The sequence below is a fragment of the Cyprinus carpio genome, chromosome A11, assembly GCF_018340385.1.
Source record: "Cyprinus carpio isolate SPL01 chromosome A11, ASM1834038v1, whole genome shotgun sequence".
Lineage (NCBI taxonomy): Eukaryota > Metazoa > Chordata > Actinopteri > Cypriniformes > Cyprinidae > Cyprinus > Cyprinus carpio.
The window spans coordinates 23,384,527-23,398,460 of NC_056582.1; the positions used below are offsets into that span (position 1 = coordinate 23,384,527).

Genomic DNA, 13,934 nt, shown 5'->3' on the forward strand with positions numbered 1-13,934 from the left:
CTGAATTAAGATTAATTGAATGGTGACATTAAGAAAAATGAACGGTGACGTCCTGAATAGCCAACAGTGAGGTTTCTGCTGTGTCATATCTCTCATTTAGGACAGATACAGTTCGGCAGTAAATCCAGCCAGGTCAAATGACACTAGAGTCGCACATGGCCAAACTAAAACTACACACACACAAAGCGTCTACCAGGGGCTTTTATCTGCCCCAACAGGAGCTTAATAACACCATATTCTACTTTAGCAAAAAATATTCCACGTTAAAGTCGTCTTAGTTTTACTCAAGGTGTCTTGCATCAAAAACACAAATAATTAAAATCTCAAATAATCATTTTTCAAGCTATTTGACCCTTAGAGTGGATTAAGTTGCTGAATATTCAATGGGCAATGAATATGTAAAGATACGCGGTCAAATGTTAATGAGCTCATCATACTGATTTCTGAATGAGCTGCTTTTATGGTATAGTTCCAATAAATGGTATTTTATGGACTTTGAATTGGATTAATTATTCATTATGTACTATTTGTAGTATGGCTGTATAATACTTCAACCTCAGATCCTGTTTTCCATTATATGACCCTATAGATGAGCCTTAATGGAAGTGTGTGAGAGCCAAATGTCCTGCTGTCTGATCTGACTCAGCAGGGTAAAAGTAGATGAACGATCTCGATATTTTCAGCCTGAGCAGATGTGAGTCACAACTGAGCTGATGACATCTGAGATGAACCGCATGAGAAGGGGGCGAATGCCCTCGATCTAGAGGAGCCACTGTGACAACTAGCCAAAAACAAACTACCAGTAAAGATTAGTGCACTTTCAGCTCATGTCACTGTAGTGTCCGTTTCATCACCATTCATTAATGTAACCGCTGCTTAAACCTGGTTTTATACATTTTTCCTAGGAGACTATATGTTAAAGGTCTTTCATTTAAAGCAAACATCACCTAAAAAAAAAAAAAAATTAAGACACTTTCTGCCTGGCTATGCAAAAGTCACTGCCATAGTTGTAGGCTAATTTGGAATATCCGTTTAAATTTACTCTGAAAGTTTTCAAATGTAACACCGAACACATTTAGAATTCTGGAGAAACTAAAAAGTGATACACTGTATCAGTTCAAAAATCAACAGCGCTTTTCTTCTGACTGAGAGACGTCTGAGCGGCAGCTGTATGTGACATTGTGAAAGCACTCAGTGTCTAATTGGGCTGTAATTGGTTTACATTCCAGACTGTCCTCCAGTGGAACAAAGTGGGGCGAGGGAAAAGATCTGAGGGATAGAGATAAACCAGGATGAGGCGGAGACACCTGCCGGAGGACGGCTCAAGCCCACCGCTAACACCTTTGGGTCCCACCGCTGTCACCTCCAGCAGATGCAGACCATATATAGTCCGATTGGGGAATAACACACCCTGTTAGGCTGCACAGTTGTGCCGCATGCCAGTCCACTGAGCTCCAATGAGTGCAGATCAAGAGGGTGACTAACTGCTCAGGCCAGCCAAATCACACAAACACACCCACATCAGCACTGACATTTCAGACAGAGGCGCTGTAAAGAAAACTTCCACACAAAAGAACGGAGGGATTACCTTTCAGAAGAGAAACCCTGTTCTGGGACTCGTTCAGTTCTTGTTCATCCATCTGTCCGTCTGGAATGAGAGAAAGAATAAAACATTAAAAAATGAAAAAAAAAAAAAAAAAAAAAAAAAAAAACACAAAGAATAAAAAAAAAAAAAAAACAAAAAAAAAAAACGAAAAAAAAATTAAGAAAAAGAAAAATGAAAGGGAAAGAACAAAAAAATCAGATCCAAGAACATGAACAAAAGAAAAAAATTAAGTTTGAAAAATAAATCAGAGCAAGTTGTAATTAATACACAAGATAACATATAAAGTTAAGTTTTTCATATATATTTATTATTTTTGGATGTATAAATGCAAGCTGTAGGAACCAAAATGCAGAAATTCATACATTACAATTGTGTCCATGTTTCACGTACCTGACGTGTCGTCACTGCTTTTGTCCTTGCTGGGGCTCAGGGTATCTGACATATCGCACTCTTTCGCGTCTATCTGGTTTTCTAGGGAGGCAGAGGGGAAGAGACCACTTAGAGGAGAGGGGGGACACAGTCATAACTCAAAACAACATTAAAACAACCGTACTTGTATAGCGATCACAACCTTTACCAGGCTCACTCTGCATGTCTTAACAGGTGTGTGTTTGTTGGCTATTAATATATTAGTTAAGATTACTTTTGATCTACAATAGCAGGCAGTGAATGAGCCCCCTGTAGTTCATCCTCTCTGGCTGGTGGTAGTTATTGCCCACACATGGTCATTTGAGTGACCTGGGCTTCCAAAGGGACATACAGTCACATGCTAAACTAGTTGCAGATTTAGTTTTGCGCTGCAGACTAAAATGAGTTATAAATGGGGTTTGAAAAGGAGGAGGTGATGACAGCGGTCTAAAGAAACTCCTGGCAACATGTTCAAGCCACCACTAATGCATCATCTGATATGACTGAACTGCACCTCAAATTTTCACTATCTTTTCAATGAAAGTTGTAAATGTCAATCAGAATATCACTAGATATCTAGATATTCCCATTACTCGCAGACATCAGATGAAACATTTCAGATTTAAGTCAATATATGACCTGAAAAACCACCCTTCCTGCGGTTACATCACATGATAGATCTTCTGAACTCAGTGATCCATGAATAAACACAGTGTAGACCAGTGACTGAAGAGAGAGACATCATGAATGATGTCATCATAGGTAATGGTTGGCCAGTGAATTATGCTCTAAACTGTGTGGCCTTGATCTCAGACTCTAATCTGAAGGGACTACGGGGGTCAAGGTCAGGCGTCCCAGCGGCTGCACAAAGAGCACGGGATAAAGGTCTAAATGCCACCTCTTCACCTGGAGGTTATTACTAGTACACAGTGAATTTACTCTTTTTTTTTTTTTTTTTTTTTTTGCATTATTGACATTATTTTCCTAATGAATGCTGTACAGTCGTTTTGACACAATCTGTATTGTTAAAAGCGCTATATAAAGGTGACTGACTGACTGACTTAACATTTTTAAAGTATAAACGAAAAAAGTTACAACAAATAGTATGCTTTAAAGCTATTATTATTATTGTTGTGGTTGTTGTTGTTAGGCAGAATAAGCTAAAAGATTTGAAATTGTAAACAAAAGTTTACAAAACCAGTTGTTTTAAATGTATCATCATTATCATTATCAAGCAGAATGAAGTAAACATTTCAAAAGGTAAATTAAAAAGTTACAACAAACAGGTTATTCATTTATTTTTTAATTATGTTGAAAAAATTCAACCATTTTAAAATGTAAATAAAAAAACGAATTGCTTTTATTATTTTTATCTATTAATATCATTATTTATAGGCTAAATGTAAATAAACACTTTAAAAAGTAAACCAAAAAATCTACAACAAATAGTTTGTTTTAAAAGTAATATTATTATTAGGCAGAATAGATTTAAAGATTTTAAAATGCAAGCAAAAAACTTGCAACAAATAGTTTGTTTTAAACCAATTATTATTATTATTATTATTATTATTATTATTATTATTATTATTATCATTAGGCAGAATAGATTTAAAATTTTTCATGTAAACAAAAATGATAGAACATGTAGCTTATTTGTTTTTTATAACCTATTATGATGATGATGATGATGATGATGATGATGAAGCTGGATGATTTTAAACATTTTAAACCACAAACGAAAAGGTTACAACAAATAGTTTGGTTTATATCTATTATTTTTATTAGGCTCAATTGATTTAAACATTTTTTTTATATACCTGTTATTATTATTAGGCCAAATAGATTTAAACTCTTTTAAATGTAAATGAAACTTACAACAAGTAGTATACCTACTATTATTATTTTAATAATAATAATAATAATAAACACATAGCTAAAACTTCACTGAAGATTATGATCTTATCAGAGCTCATTACAGTAATGACCCTGACCTGATCATGCTTTTTGAGGAGGCTAAAAATAACCATAATGCTCATTCCTGCCACCCAGAGACTGCAGTTGTTAAATTGGGTTTTAAATAGAGGCCAGGGGTGAAACCATGTGCCTGTCTTGCATCAGATTGCATCATATCGTAATGTGATGGCTCTCTGTAACCTAGCTTAATCTAGAAAGAAACAGACTTGATGAAACTTAGATGAAAGTGACAGAGATGTGACGATACCTTTAAGCCTGTCTGGACTGGCCAAGCTGTTGTCCACTGTCGTCTGGTTATTCTGAAGATGTGCATCAATGACTTCTGTGGAATAATTCAGGAAAACATGTGAGGCCTCAATTTCTTGAGTGGTTCACCACAAATGAACCACACAGATATCTGAAGTGTGAAAATGCTCTTATTGTCAATCTGTGCTCTTACCGTCAAAGTTGGACAGCTTGTTAATGGAAGAGTCCACAGCTTCCTTCAGCTGCCTCACCGCTGGTTAGAAAAGAGAAAAATCATGTCAGTATATCGATCTCTTCATGCTCAGTAAACCAGACCTGGTGCTCCTATTAAATATCTAGCATTAAATATGACGCAGCACTGACGCAGCCCAACTGAATAATGTATCAGCAGCAACAAAACTGCATTTGTAGTATTTTCCATACATACAGAACAAAGCAAAAGTGACACATGAAAAGCATCAGTGGAAGCTCGTAGACTTCAGAACACATGCTGGTGAGAGTGAAAATCCCCGGGAATAGAGAAAATCCAAGTCAGCTGGAGGTGAAGTGAGAACAGACGGCATGCAAGTGTGTTTTCGTTAAGAATCCGTGTGGAGTTTGGAGAAGGATATTCACTTGTGTATTGAGAGACTATATGAATCTCAGGGACAGCTTATGAGCTATATATTAGATTGAACAACGGATAGTGTCGATACTGACTCTGAATCCACTCGAGGCCACTCTGTTTCACAATAGAGTGAAATATATTCACATACAGCATGGCCTCTCAAAATGTGTTGCTTAACATAAAAAAGAAACATAATTATCATGTTTGCTTAAGGAAGATCCTACTAGAACTAACTTAAGCTCAAGTACAAATCAAAGCAAATGCCAAGCAATATTAGAACCATTACAAGCTGAATTAAAGTCAGAAATTAAGGCAGCATTTCACTAGGTGCTTGAAAAACTACACAGTCAACACCAAAACACATTTTATCTTCCAAATTACAAATTCACTTGACAAGGATGACTGCATATTTCTTCCTATTAAAAAGGAATTTGGGGGGGGGGGTGCATTTATTTTACATTTCCAACATGTCACCCACTTTACATTTGATTTAATTGGGCTTCACTATGCTAGACAATAACCAAAAAAATATGAAATACTTGTAATTATTCTTTTAGAACACAATTTATTATTTTATTACAAAAGTGTGTTGTGAAAATGCATTTTTAATAAGACATCATCTGAACAATCAATGAGTCTGCTGATCCTAATGCATAAATAATATTTAATAACTAATGTATTTCTTGGTTTAAAATGATTTTTGAGCTCAATAATGGTTCTGAGTCTGATTCAAACCTACTTTTGAGTTCACAAAAAACAGAGTAGACTTCATATTAGACTTCATATTAGTTCCAAATGCAAAAAATAAAAAAGTCTGAAATTGATATAGCCCTGCATTTTGAAACAAAACTCCTGTGATGTGAAAAAAAAAAAGCCTAATATTACCTAATTTGATGATGCTGAGTTAAAAATATCAATAAAACCCATCACATTCAAATACAAGTGAAGATTTCTCTAATTAATTTGAATTTATCCATTTATTAAAATAATAAAAGCAGTCAAATGTCAAACGCTTTTCTGTTTTAAAGACACAAAAAGCATTCAAAATGTGTCATTTTTTACTTACAATATGCAAGCGTGGACAAGCGGAAACCAGCATTAGGCATAAAATAATATCTGCAGAATTAATAATGCATGTGAAAACTGGCTGGGAATTGAACTTATAGTTGTAATCTGGCTCAGAGGAAGACAGGAATCGTGTCTTTGTGGTGTTTTTCTGCTGATTAAGGGACAGTATAAGATGGCTCCGCCTTACAAATAATTGTCAAAAGCAAAAATGCTTCAAAATGCATCATATTTTGTGAAAAGGTGTGACATGCTTGAGCAAAACAGGCACTAATCTCAAAATTAGTAAGAAACAAGTATATTGAGTAAAAATGATGCCATATTTAAATGTCCCTGTAAACACCTTCCTCTCTTTACAGAGCAAAATGAAAATCACTGCTGCCTGCGTTGGTGTTGATTCATAAGATGGTTCATTAGTACGGCTGAGGAAGACGTTGGAAAGAATGCGGTGTACTCACATTGACACTCAATGTACTGTTGGATTAAAGTGCAGTCTCCTCCACTCTTTAAAAGAAAGTGGTCTACCAAAGAAAGAAAAACCCTCCATTAAATGAACAGCAAATGGAAGAAATCCCCACATCGAGGGGCATCAGATGATATTAAAACAGAAGCCAGATCTACAGGATACAACATGAGACGGAACCGACAGAGATGCAGAGGGCGGGACAAGGACACAGACGGGAGACTGCAGCTATTCACTGCCCTGAAGAGATTGACTGACACCTGTCATTCACCAGTCACCACGGGGACAGACACTGTGACATGGAGGTCTGCGACTGTAAATCAATTGATGAGTCCACCTCCTATATTTCAGAAATATTGAATTTGGCTGGGAATCTTCAAAATAAATCTCAAAATTAAAGCTCTCTCTAACATTTAAAAGAAATTGAAGCAGTTATAAATAATAGTATTGTTATTTTATAGTTGTACTGATATATACAATTATGATTATATTACTTATATACTTGACTTTTTATTTTACAGTGAAATATTACAGAATTATTACAATAGTAACCCTTCTACATTTGGTTTATTTAGTATAAGGTTTACTACTACTACTAATAACTGGTGGTGATGATTATTATTATAAATAATAATATTACTTTAAGGTCATATTGATATACAAATACAATTTGTACAGCCCTACAAACAACCACCGCAAACTTGGAACTCATTATAAAAAATAAATAAATAAATAAAAACAATTAAAAGAAAAAGTAAATATTTTATTAAATTTAAAATAACAATAAAAGTATGTTTCAAAAATACTGAATTTGTCTCTGAATCTTCTAACATCTTCAAAATAAAAGCTTTATTGTTTAATGTTTGAAAAAGAAATTAAGAATGCCATAAATATTATTATTGTAATTTTAGAGTCTGTAAAATAAAATACTGCATTTATTTGGTTAACTGTTGTATTATCCTTTTTTTTAATACATTTTTTTTTTTTTTACAGTGAAATAGCATTACGAAAGCAATGTTTCTAATTTTCTTTTATTTAGTAGTAGTAAGAATAATAACAAAAACAACTTATGATTATGAATATTGTTATTATTTTATAGTCATATTGACATTTAATCAACTATTTTTGGGCAAACTGTGTGGCCCTACAAACAAGCACATAAAACCAGAAACTAACTAACTAAAATAAATAAATTACAATTTCAATTGCAACCACATTTTTTTATCTGAAAAAACACAATGACATTTTCCCCCAAATCATGCAGCCCTATAATCTTCCTTCGTTTCCACCTGGCTGCTCTATTATTAAAGCTTTATGTCAGTTTCCTGTACATTTATGCTCTTACAGCAAAATACCTTGCTGTGTCATGGCGTGTGCATCATTCGTGCTTTAACAACCACACATTTTGATGCCAAACGAAAGCATCTTTGAAGTTTTCAGTCACTTATGGCTTTGCACAAGATGATGTTCTCTACACAGGTCTTACTGAAGCACAAACCCCATGTTACACTATACTAATCATTCCTAAGATCAGTGTATATCATAGAAATGAAAGATAAAGGGACAGTTCAGCGAGCAAAACGTCTCTGCCAAAAGGTTTGTGGTCTGAGGCGCACCACATCACTAGTTTCATTTGCCTCTCATATTATTGCCAGAGAATGTAGTACTAGAAATCGGTTCAGGAATATAAATAACCAAGTGATTCTTGGGCCGTTTCAAACCATAGTGCCTTGCTGTGTACTAACTACACAGACACCAGGGGTGTCCGATCTTCCTGCCGAGTTTAGCGCCAACCCTAACTAAACACTGACTAAATGACACTTATAATTGAAATTAAATCAGTCCTGAGCATTCAGAGCTTTATCATCAAGCAAGAAGTCTAGTGTAAATAACTAAACAGGCCAACCAGCTTGGTTCAGACTACCTTCCTCATATAATGATTAATTAATCAAATGCTATGGGAGAACATATTAAGAAACGGCCAAATTGGGAGGAAGTCAAGTAAGAGTCCTAAACTGTATACATAGGTGCGGACTTGAACACACATGCTCAGTGCAGAAGGTCGAGGCCTTCAAGACAGAACAGGTCATAACGGAAGCAAAGCCGGACAGACAGAAAAACAGGAAAAATGAAAAACAGGCAACCAAAGGCGAGCTCCCATGCTGAATTAGTCAAAGAGGCGATGCAAGGTTAGCAGCACACTAGCAGACGCATGCGTCTCCAACTCACCTAAACTGTTGTTTTCCTTTATGCTTTTCTCCTGCAGCTGTTCTAACCGGACTGAAAAATGACAACGAGAAGATTTGGGATAACCAAAAATAAAAACAAGAGCTCTATACTGACAGATGTTTCTTCTCAACCCGTTTCATCTATTTATTATTTAGCGTGATAAAGATGTGCACCGTTCTCAACGGAGAGAAATACTGCATGCTTTACCTTGCAGCGCCGTAAGTCTCTCATTCGTGAAGTCATTGTCTGCCTGCAGGGCTTCGATTCGAGCTTGAAGCGCCTGTTCCTTCTCCTCCATCTCTTCAATCTTCAGCTGTAGCTCTTTCTTCTCGTTCAGGCCTTTCTGAGAGAGATCCTCGTGTTTGACTTCTGCCAACTGAACACAAACGTTGGAAAGTGTAAAGGAATAGTTTACCCAAAAATTTACATTTTTTGAAAGTTTACTCAACCTCAGGCCAACCAAAATATAAATAAGTTTGTTTCTCCATCAGATTTGGAGAAATGTAGCATTGCATCAGTGTCTCAGCAATGGATGCTCTGCAGTGAATGGGTGCCGTCAGAATGAGTCCAAACATCTGATAAAAACATCACAATAATCCACAAGTAATCCTCACCACTCCAGTCCATCAGTTAACATCTGGAGAAGACAAAAGCTGCATGTTTGTAAGAAACAAATCCATCATTTATATGTTTTAACTTTAAAGCATTGCTTCTGGCCAAATAAATAATATCACTTGCTCTTGTGAAAAAGTCCAGATTAGAGGAATTTTTCACTACAGAAAGCAATATTATGGATAATGGACTGTAATTTTAGCTGGAAGCAACAGTTACAACGTCTTAATGATGGATATGTTTCTTACAAACACACAGCTTTTCGCTTCACAAGACATTAACTGATGGACTGGAGTGGTGTGGATCACTTGTGGATTATTGTGATGTTTTTATCAGCTGTTTGGACTCTCATTCTGACGGCACCCATTAACTGCAGAGCATCCACTGCTGAGACACTGATGCAATGATACATTTCTCCAAACCTGATGAAGAAACAAACTCATCTACATCTTGGATGACCTGAAGGTGAGTAAACTGTCACCAATTTTTTTATTTGGGGTGAACTATTTCTTTAACAGGTTTAGCGATTTAACAGGTTTTATGTGGGACAGCAGGTGAACGGCAGACATGCCTTGATCTTTTCAGTGAGATCCTTGATTTCATTGACAGCTCCATTGTATTTGTTGGCGAGTTCTCGGAGCTCCTCCTGTGTGCGTTCGTTCATCTCTCTCAGGTGCGTGCACTCGTCCTCTGTGTTACTCAAACTCCTCTGCAACACAAAATCGGATCAATTGCAACAAATACAACAGAGAACATCTAATGGATATAACTGGGTATGATGCTTTACATCTAAAACTTCCTTCACAATGTTAAAATCCATATGCATAGACTGTAAGTTGCATACAGCTTTTTCATTAACAGCAAATCAGCAACACTGAAGACTAGAGTAATGATGCTGAAAATCCAGCTTTGATCAATTTTTTTTATTTTAAATATATTAAAATACAAAAAAGTAATTTAAAATGGTAATATTTCAAAATATTCGTTTTTTTCTGTATATAAAATTAAGTAAATGCAGCATGCATATATAAAAACATAGCTCTTTAGAATAGCTCTTATAATTAGGCATTAATTAAAGATTATGTGTTTTTACCTCCACCTCGGACAGCTTCCTAACCACCTCGATTTTCTCCTGAAGGACCCGCCTCAGGGACTCTTTGGCTGTCGTCTCGTAATTGTGTTTGTCCTCTGTTAAGGCTACAAGCTCCTTTCGGATACCATCTTCTGTTTGGTTCTGAGAAAACAACATGCTTTGGTGAAACAGGAACTATATTTCTGTCAGCACACACCCAAATACTCAAAGCAGACACGGGCCTTACTTTTGAATATGCTTGCAACTGATTCCCCATCACCTCCAATCTAGAGAGTAACCGGTCTTCATCGATTAAAGCCTGGAAAGACACATAAACAGACCTTGCCATCATGACAAATACAGAAGTACAGTGGAATAAATAGTCATAACTGTAACACATTCTGAGCGCTACTAAACATGCCTATAAAAAGCCATCTGTTCTGAATAATTAATAATGGTCTACGCTTTAATTGCGATGTGTGCCGTACCTGCCAGCTGCTCTCTGATGCTTCCTGTGTGCTGGCCAGCAGCCTCTGTAAAGTGGCCAACTTCTGCTCCAGCATCTGCTCTCTGTGTAAGGCCTCCTGAAGGACACAAACACGACACCAACATTATCTGATTTCTAATATGTATACCAATATTTATACTACTCAAAGTGTTTATTTTGATGCAGCAAGGACTTATTCAATAGAGCAAAAGTGAGAGTAAAGACTGCATTATTGTTAATTTACATAAATTATAGTTAAAAAAAAAAAATAATAATAATAAAAATAAAAACTATATATATATCTATATATATATATATATATAAGTATCATATATATATATATATATATATCTATATATATATATATATATATATATTTTTTTTTTTTTTTTTTTTTTTTTTTTTTTTTTTTTTAAATAAATGCTGTTCTTTTTAATCTTGAAAATCCAGAAAAATATTTAGTATGGTTTTCACAAAAAAAAAATAAATAATAATAATAATAAAAATAAATAAATTAAATGTTTCTTAAGCAGCCGATCCACATATTAGAATGATTTCCGAAGGACCATGTGATACTGAAGACTATAGTAATGGCAGCTGAAAATTCAGCTTTGCATCACAGGAATAAATTACATTTTAAAATATATTCAAATAGAAAATAGTTATTTTAAATTGAAATATTTTTTTTTCCAAATATTACAGGTTTTTTTCTGTATAGTTCATCACATAAATAAAGCCTTGGTGAGTATAAGAGTCTTCTTTCAAAAATCGGCGACCGCAAACTTTAAACAAATCACATTTGATTAGTGATAATATAAATAATAACACACACACAAAAAAAGTAATATACTAAAATATTTTATATACTGTAAAATATAAATGTGTCATATTTAGCAACTTTTTTTTAAGTATATTAGTATTTTTGGGGGGAGTGAATGACTATATATAGTATATACTGCTTTTATTTGAATAATAATAATACTAATACTAATACTGATTAACAATACTACCATACAAGTAATTTTTATATTTATAGGCCAGTTCACTGAACGGACAAGCATCTCAACATGCATTTTCAGATTTGGACTCTAAATGTCTTTCGATGGCCAGTAGAGGTCAGTGTTGCTCCATACCTGCAGGTACTGGGAGAGCTGAAACAGTTCCTGAGAATACATACTGGGTGTATTTGCAGACACCTGCATGACAGAAAAAAAAGAAAAAAAAAAAACCAGTGAAAAGGAAAACTCTACACAGTGTATATCCATCTCACAACCACAGATCATGCATGCCTCAAAACTCTACTGAGCATCTTTTCACATGCTGTCCTAGTGCCTTTCCCACCGCTTTAGTTCCAAAACTAATGAAAAACTGTTTCCCAGTACCATTTAAAGGGTTGCATTCGCACCGGGAGTGTGTACTAGAAAATCACTTAACCCCTTCCAAAAACATTAAAAAATTAAGAACAACCTTTCAACAACGTTAACAAATGAAGAACAACGTTAGGAGGATGGAGGACGCTGTGATCGGAGATGTGTTTTTGTTGTGTCTCGAGGGTTTCTCAATAATGGACATGGAATGTCGACGTACACGTAAAGCGATTGAAAGAACGGAAAGGAGTACTAAGAGTCTCCAACAACAACTTGCAGTGCTACACTTTCCACAATAGCCTGCACTTCAGTGTCCGTATATTTATCGCTGTTGGTCATACTTGCGAAATAAGTTGACACAATGTTTACAGTATGTTGCTCAGCGTTTTAAATCATGGCGAGTCTTTTCAAATGCGTTGGGCCAATCAATGTCTACTTACGTCATGGGTAGTACCAGTTGTGCTGGTTAGACCCTGCTCCAGAGTAGGAGCTAATTTGGTTCTCGAAAAAGGTAGTCCGCTACAAAAATATTTCACCCACTACCAACACCTAAAACTGGGTAGTTCCACAATTAGTTCTGGTACTATGAAAAGGTTCCTGTGGTGCGAATGGCCCTATCGATACATCTGAATCAGCAGCACAGTTTAAGTCAAAAGCAGTCTCACCAAAAGAAACAACATCTTCTGAAAAGGTGAAAATTGGCAAATAACCTTGGATGGTCCCAGTCTAAATGAATAGAGGCCTTGTTCCTCACATGCAGGTCTTAAATTGAATTGCCTCATTCCTAGCAGTTGTAACACTAAACAATCCAGATAATGAAATCGTGACTCAAGTTTAGTTACATTTATTGAATCCACATGAGGAGACGCTCACACAGCAGAGGCAGTGGAAAGAGTATTTTTATACTGACAGCGTCAGATGCTGCGGTCAGATATAGAAGTGCTATATGCAACTGGAAACGGATGTGACACTGACAGGTCTGCATTCATGGGGTTTAAAGTGGACAGCAGTCCATCCACACAGTCTTCATCAGAACAGACGGAGACTCTAAAGCGAGATGATGTAATGATTTTGTCATCATCACAGATGCAGATGATGTCATCACTCTGCAGACTGATGTCATCCACCAATAAATTTTCCTAATCCATCTGCTCAAGTTAAAATTTCAGATTGAACTCAAAACACACTCCCCTAAACATTCATTAGTTCTTCACTTTAAGGCTCCTACATTTAAAACCTGCTACAGCAGAGACACAACTTCTTGTCTTCCACAGCGAAAGAAGTTGTGAGCAATATTAGTTAAAAAAACTATGCACATACAACCATTCAAGAGTTTATTCAGAATATTTTTAGTTGCATTGGATGCATTAATTAAAGAATAATTAGTTCGCATTTGGACTCTCAATGCCTCCAGATGGCCATATTGCTGTTAAATTAATGTTCCTATATTTTTTAATAAATACATGCAGCCGTGAGACTTATTTTAAATGCATTTTAAAATCTTCCCAGCCACAAACTTTCAAATGGTAATGTGCTTCAAACAACCTTACCTTAAACCAATCACTTGAGCAATGCACTAAATGATGTAACACAGACAGCATGTGAACTGGGAAGCAGGCGTGTCTACGGTCTACTGTTGCTGAGGTCTGATCGACATGGTGTCAGTAAAAGCGTTTGACTCTAGATGCGCCAAAAAGCACACAATGAACAAAGCTATTACATTTCAGTTTAAACACTAACATGATTAATCATGAGTACATATTTAAAACCTCTAAAGAAAGACACCTCTGTTCTGGGA

The 13,934-nt window shown here is 35.6% G+C and overlaps 1 protein-coding gene across 6 annotated transcripts in view; it reads right to left on the reverse strand.

The window, feature by feature from the left end:
- LOC109098628 (sarcolemmal membrane-associated protein-like) overlaps positions 1-13,934 on the reverse strand; it is a 54,861-nt gene that overhangs the window by 12,929 nt on the left and 27,998 nt on the right. For 3 of the 6 annotated variants that reach the window (XM_042766878.1, XM_042766879.1, XM_042766883.1), the window contains 12 exons: positions 11,903-11,965; positions 10,771-10,866; positions 10,530-10,601; positions 10,304-10,444; positions 9,782-9,919; positions 8,806-8,974; positions 8,599-8,649; positions 6,365-6,427; positions 4,428-4,487; positions 4,236-4,310; positions 1,997-2,077; positions 1,589-1,648 (listed from right to left, as the gene is read on the reverse strand). In XM_042766878.1, the coding sequence (XP_042622812.1) occupies positions 1,589-1,648; positions 1,997-2,077; positions 4,236-4,310; positions 4,428-4,487; positions 6,365-6,427; positions 8,599-8,649; positions 8,806-8,974; positions 9,782-9,919; positions 10,304-10,444; positions 10,530-10,601; positions 10,771-10,866; positions 11,903-11,965 (1,069 nt within the window). The remainder of the gene's footprint in view (positions 1-1,588; positions 1,649-1,996; positions 2,078-4,235; positions 4,311-4,427; positions 4,488-6,364; positions 6,428-8,598; positions 8,650-8,805; positions 8,975-9,781; positions 9,920-10,303; positions 10,445-10,529; positions 10,602-10,770; positions 10,867-11,902; positions 11,966-13,934) is intronic. The other 3 variants (XM_042766880.1, XM_042766881.1, XM_042766882.1) reach the window with 2 other exon arrangements.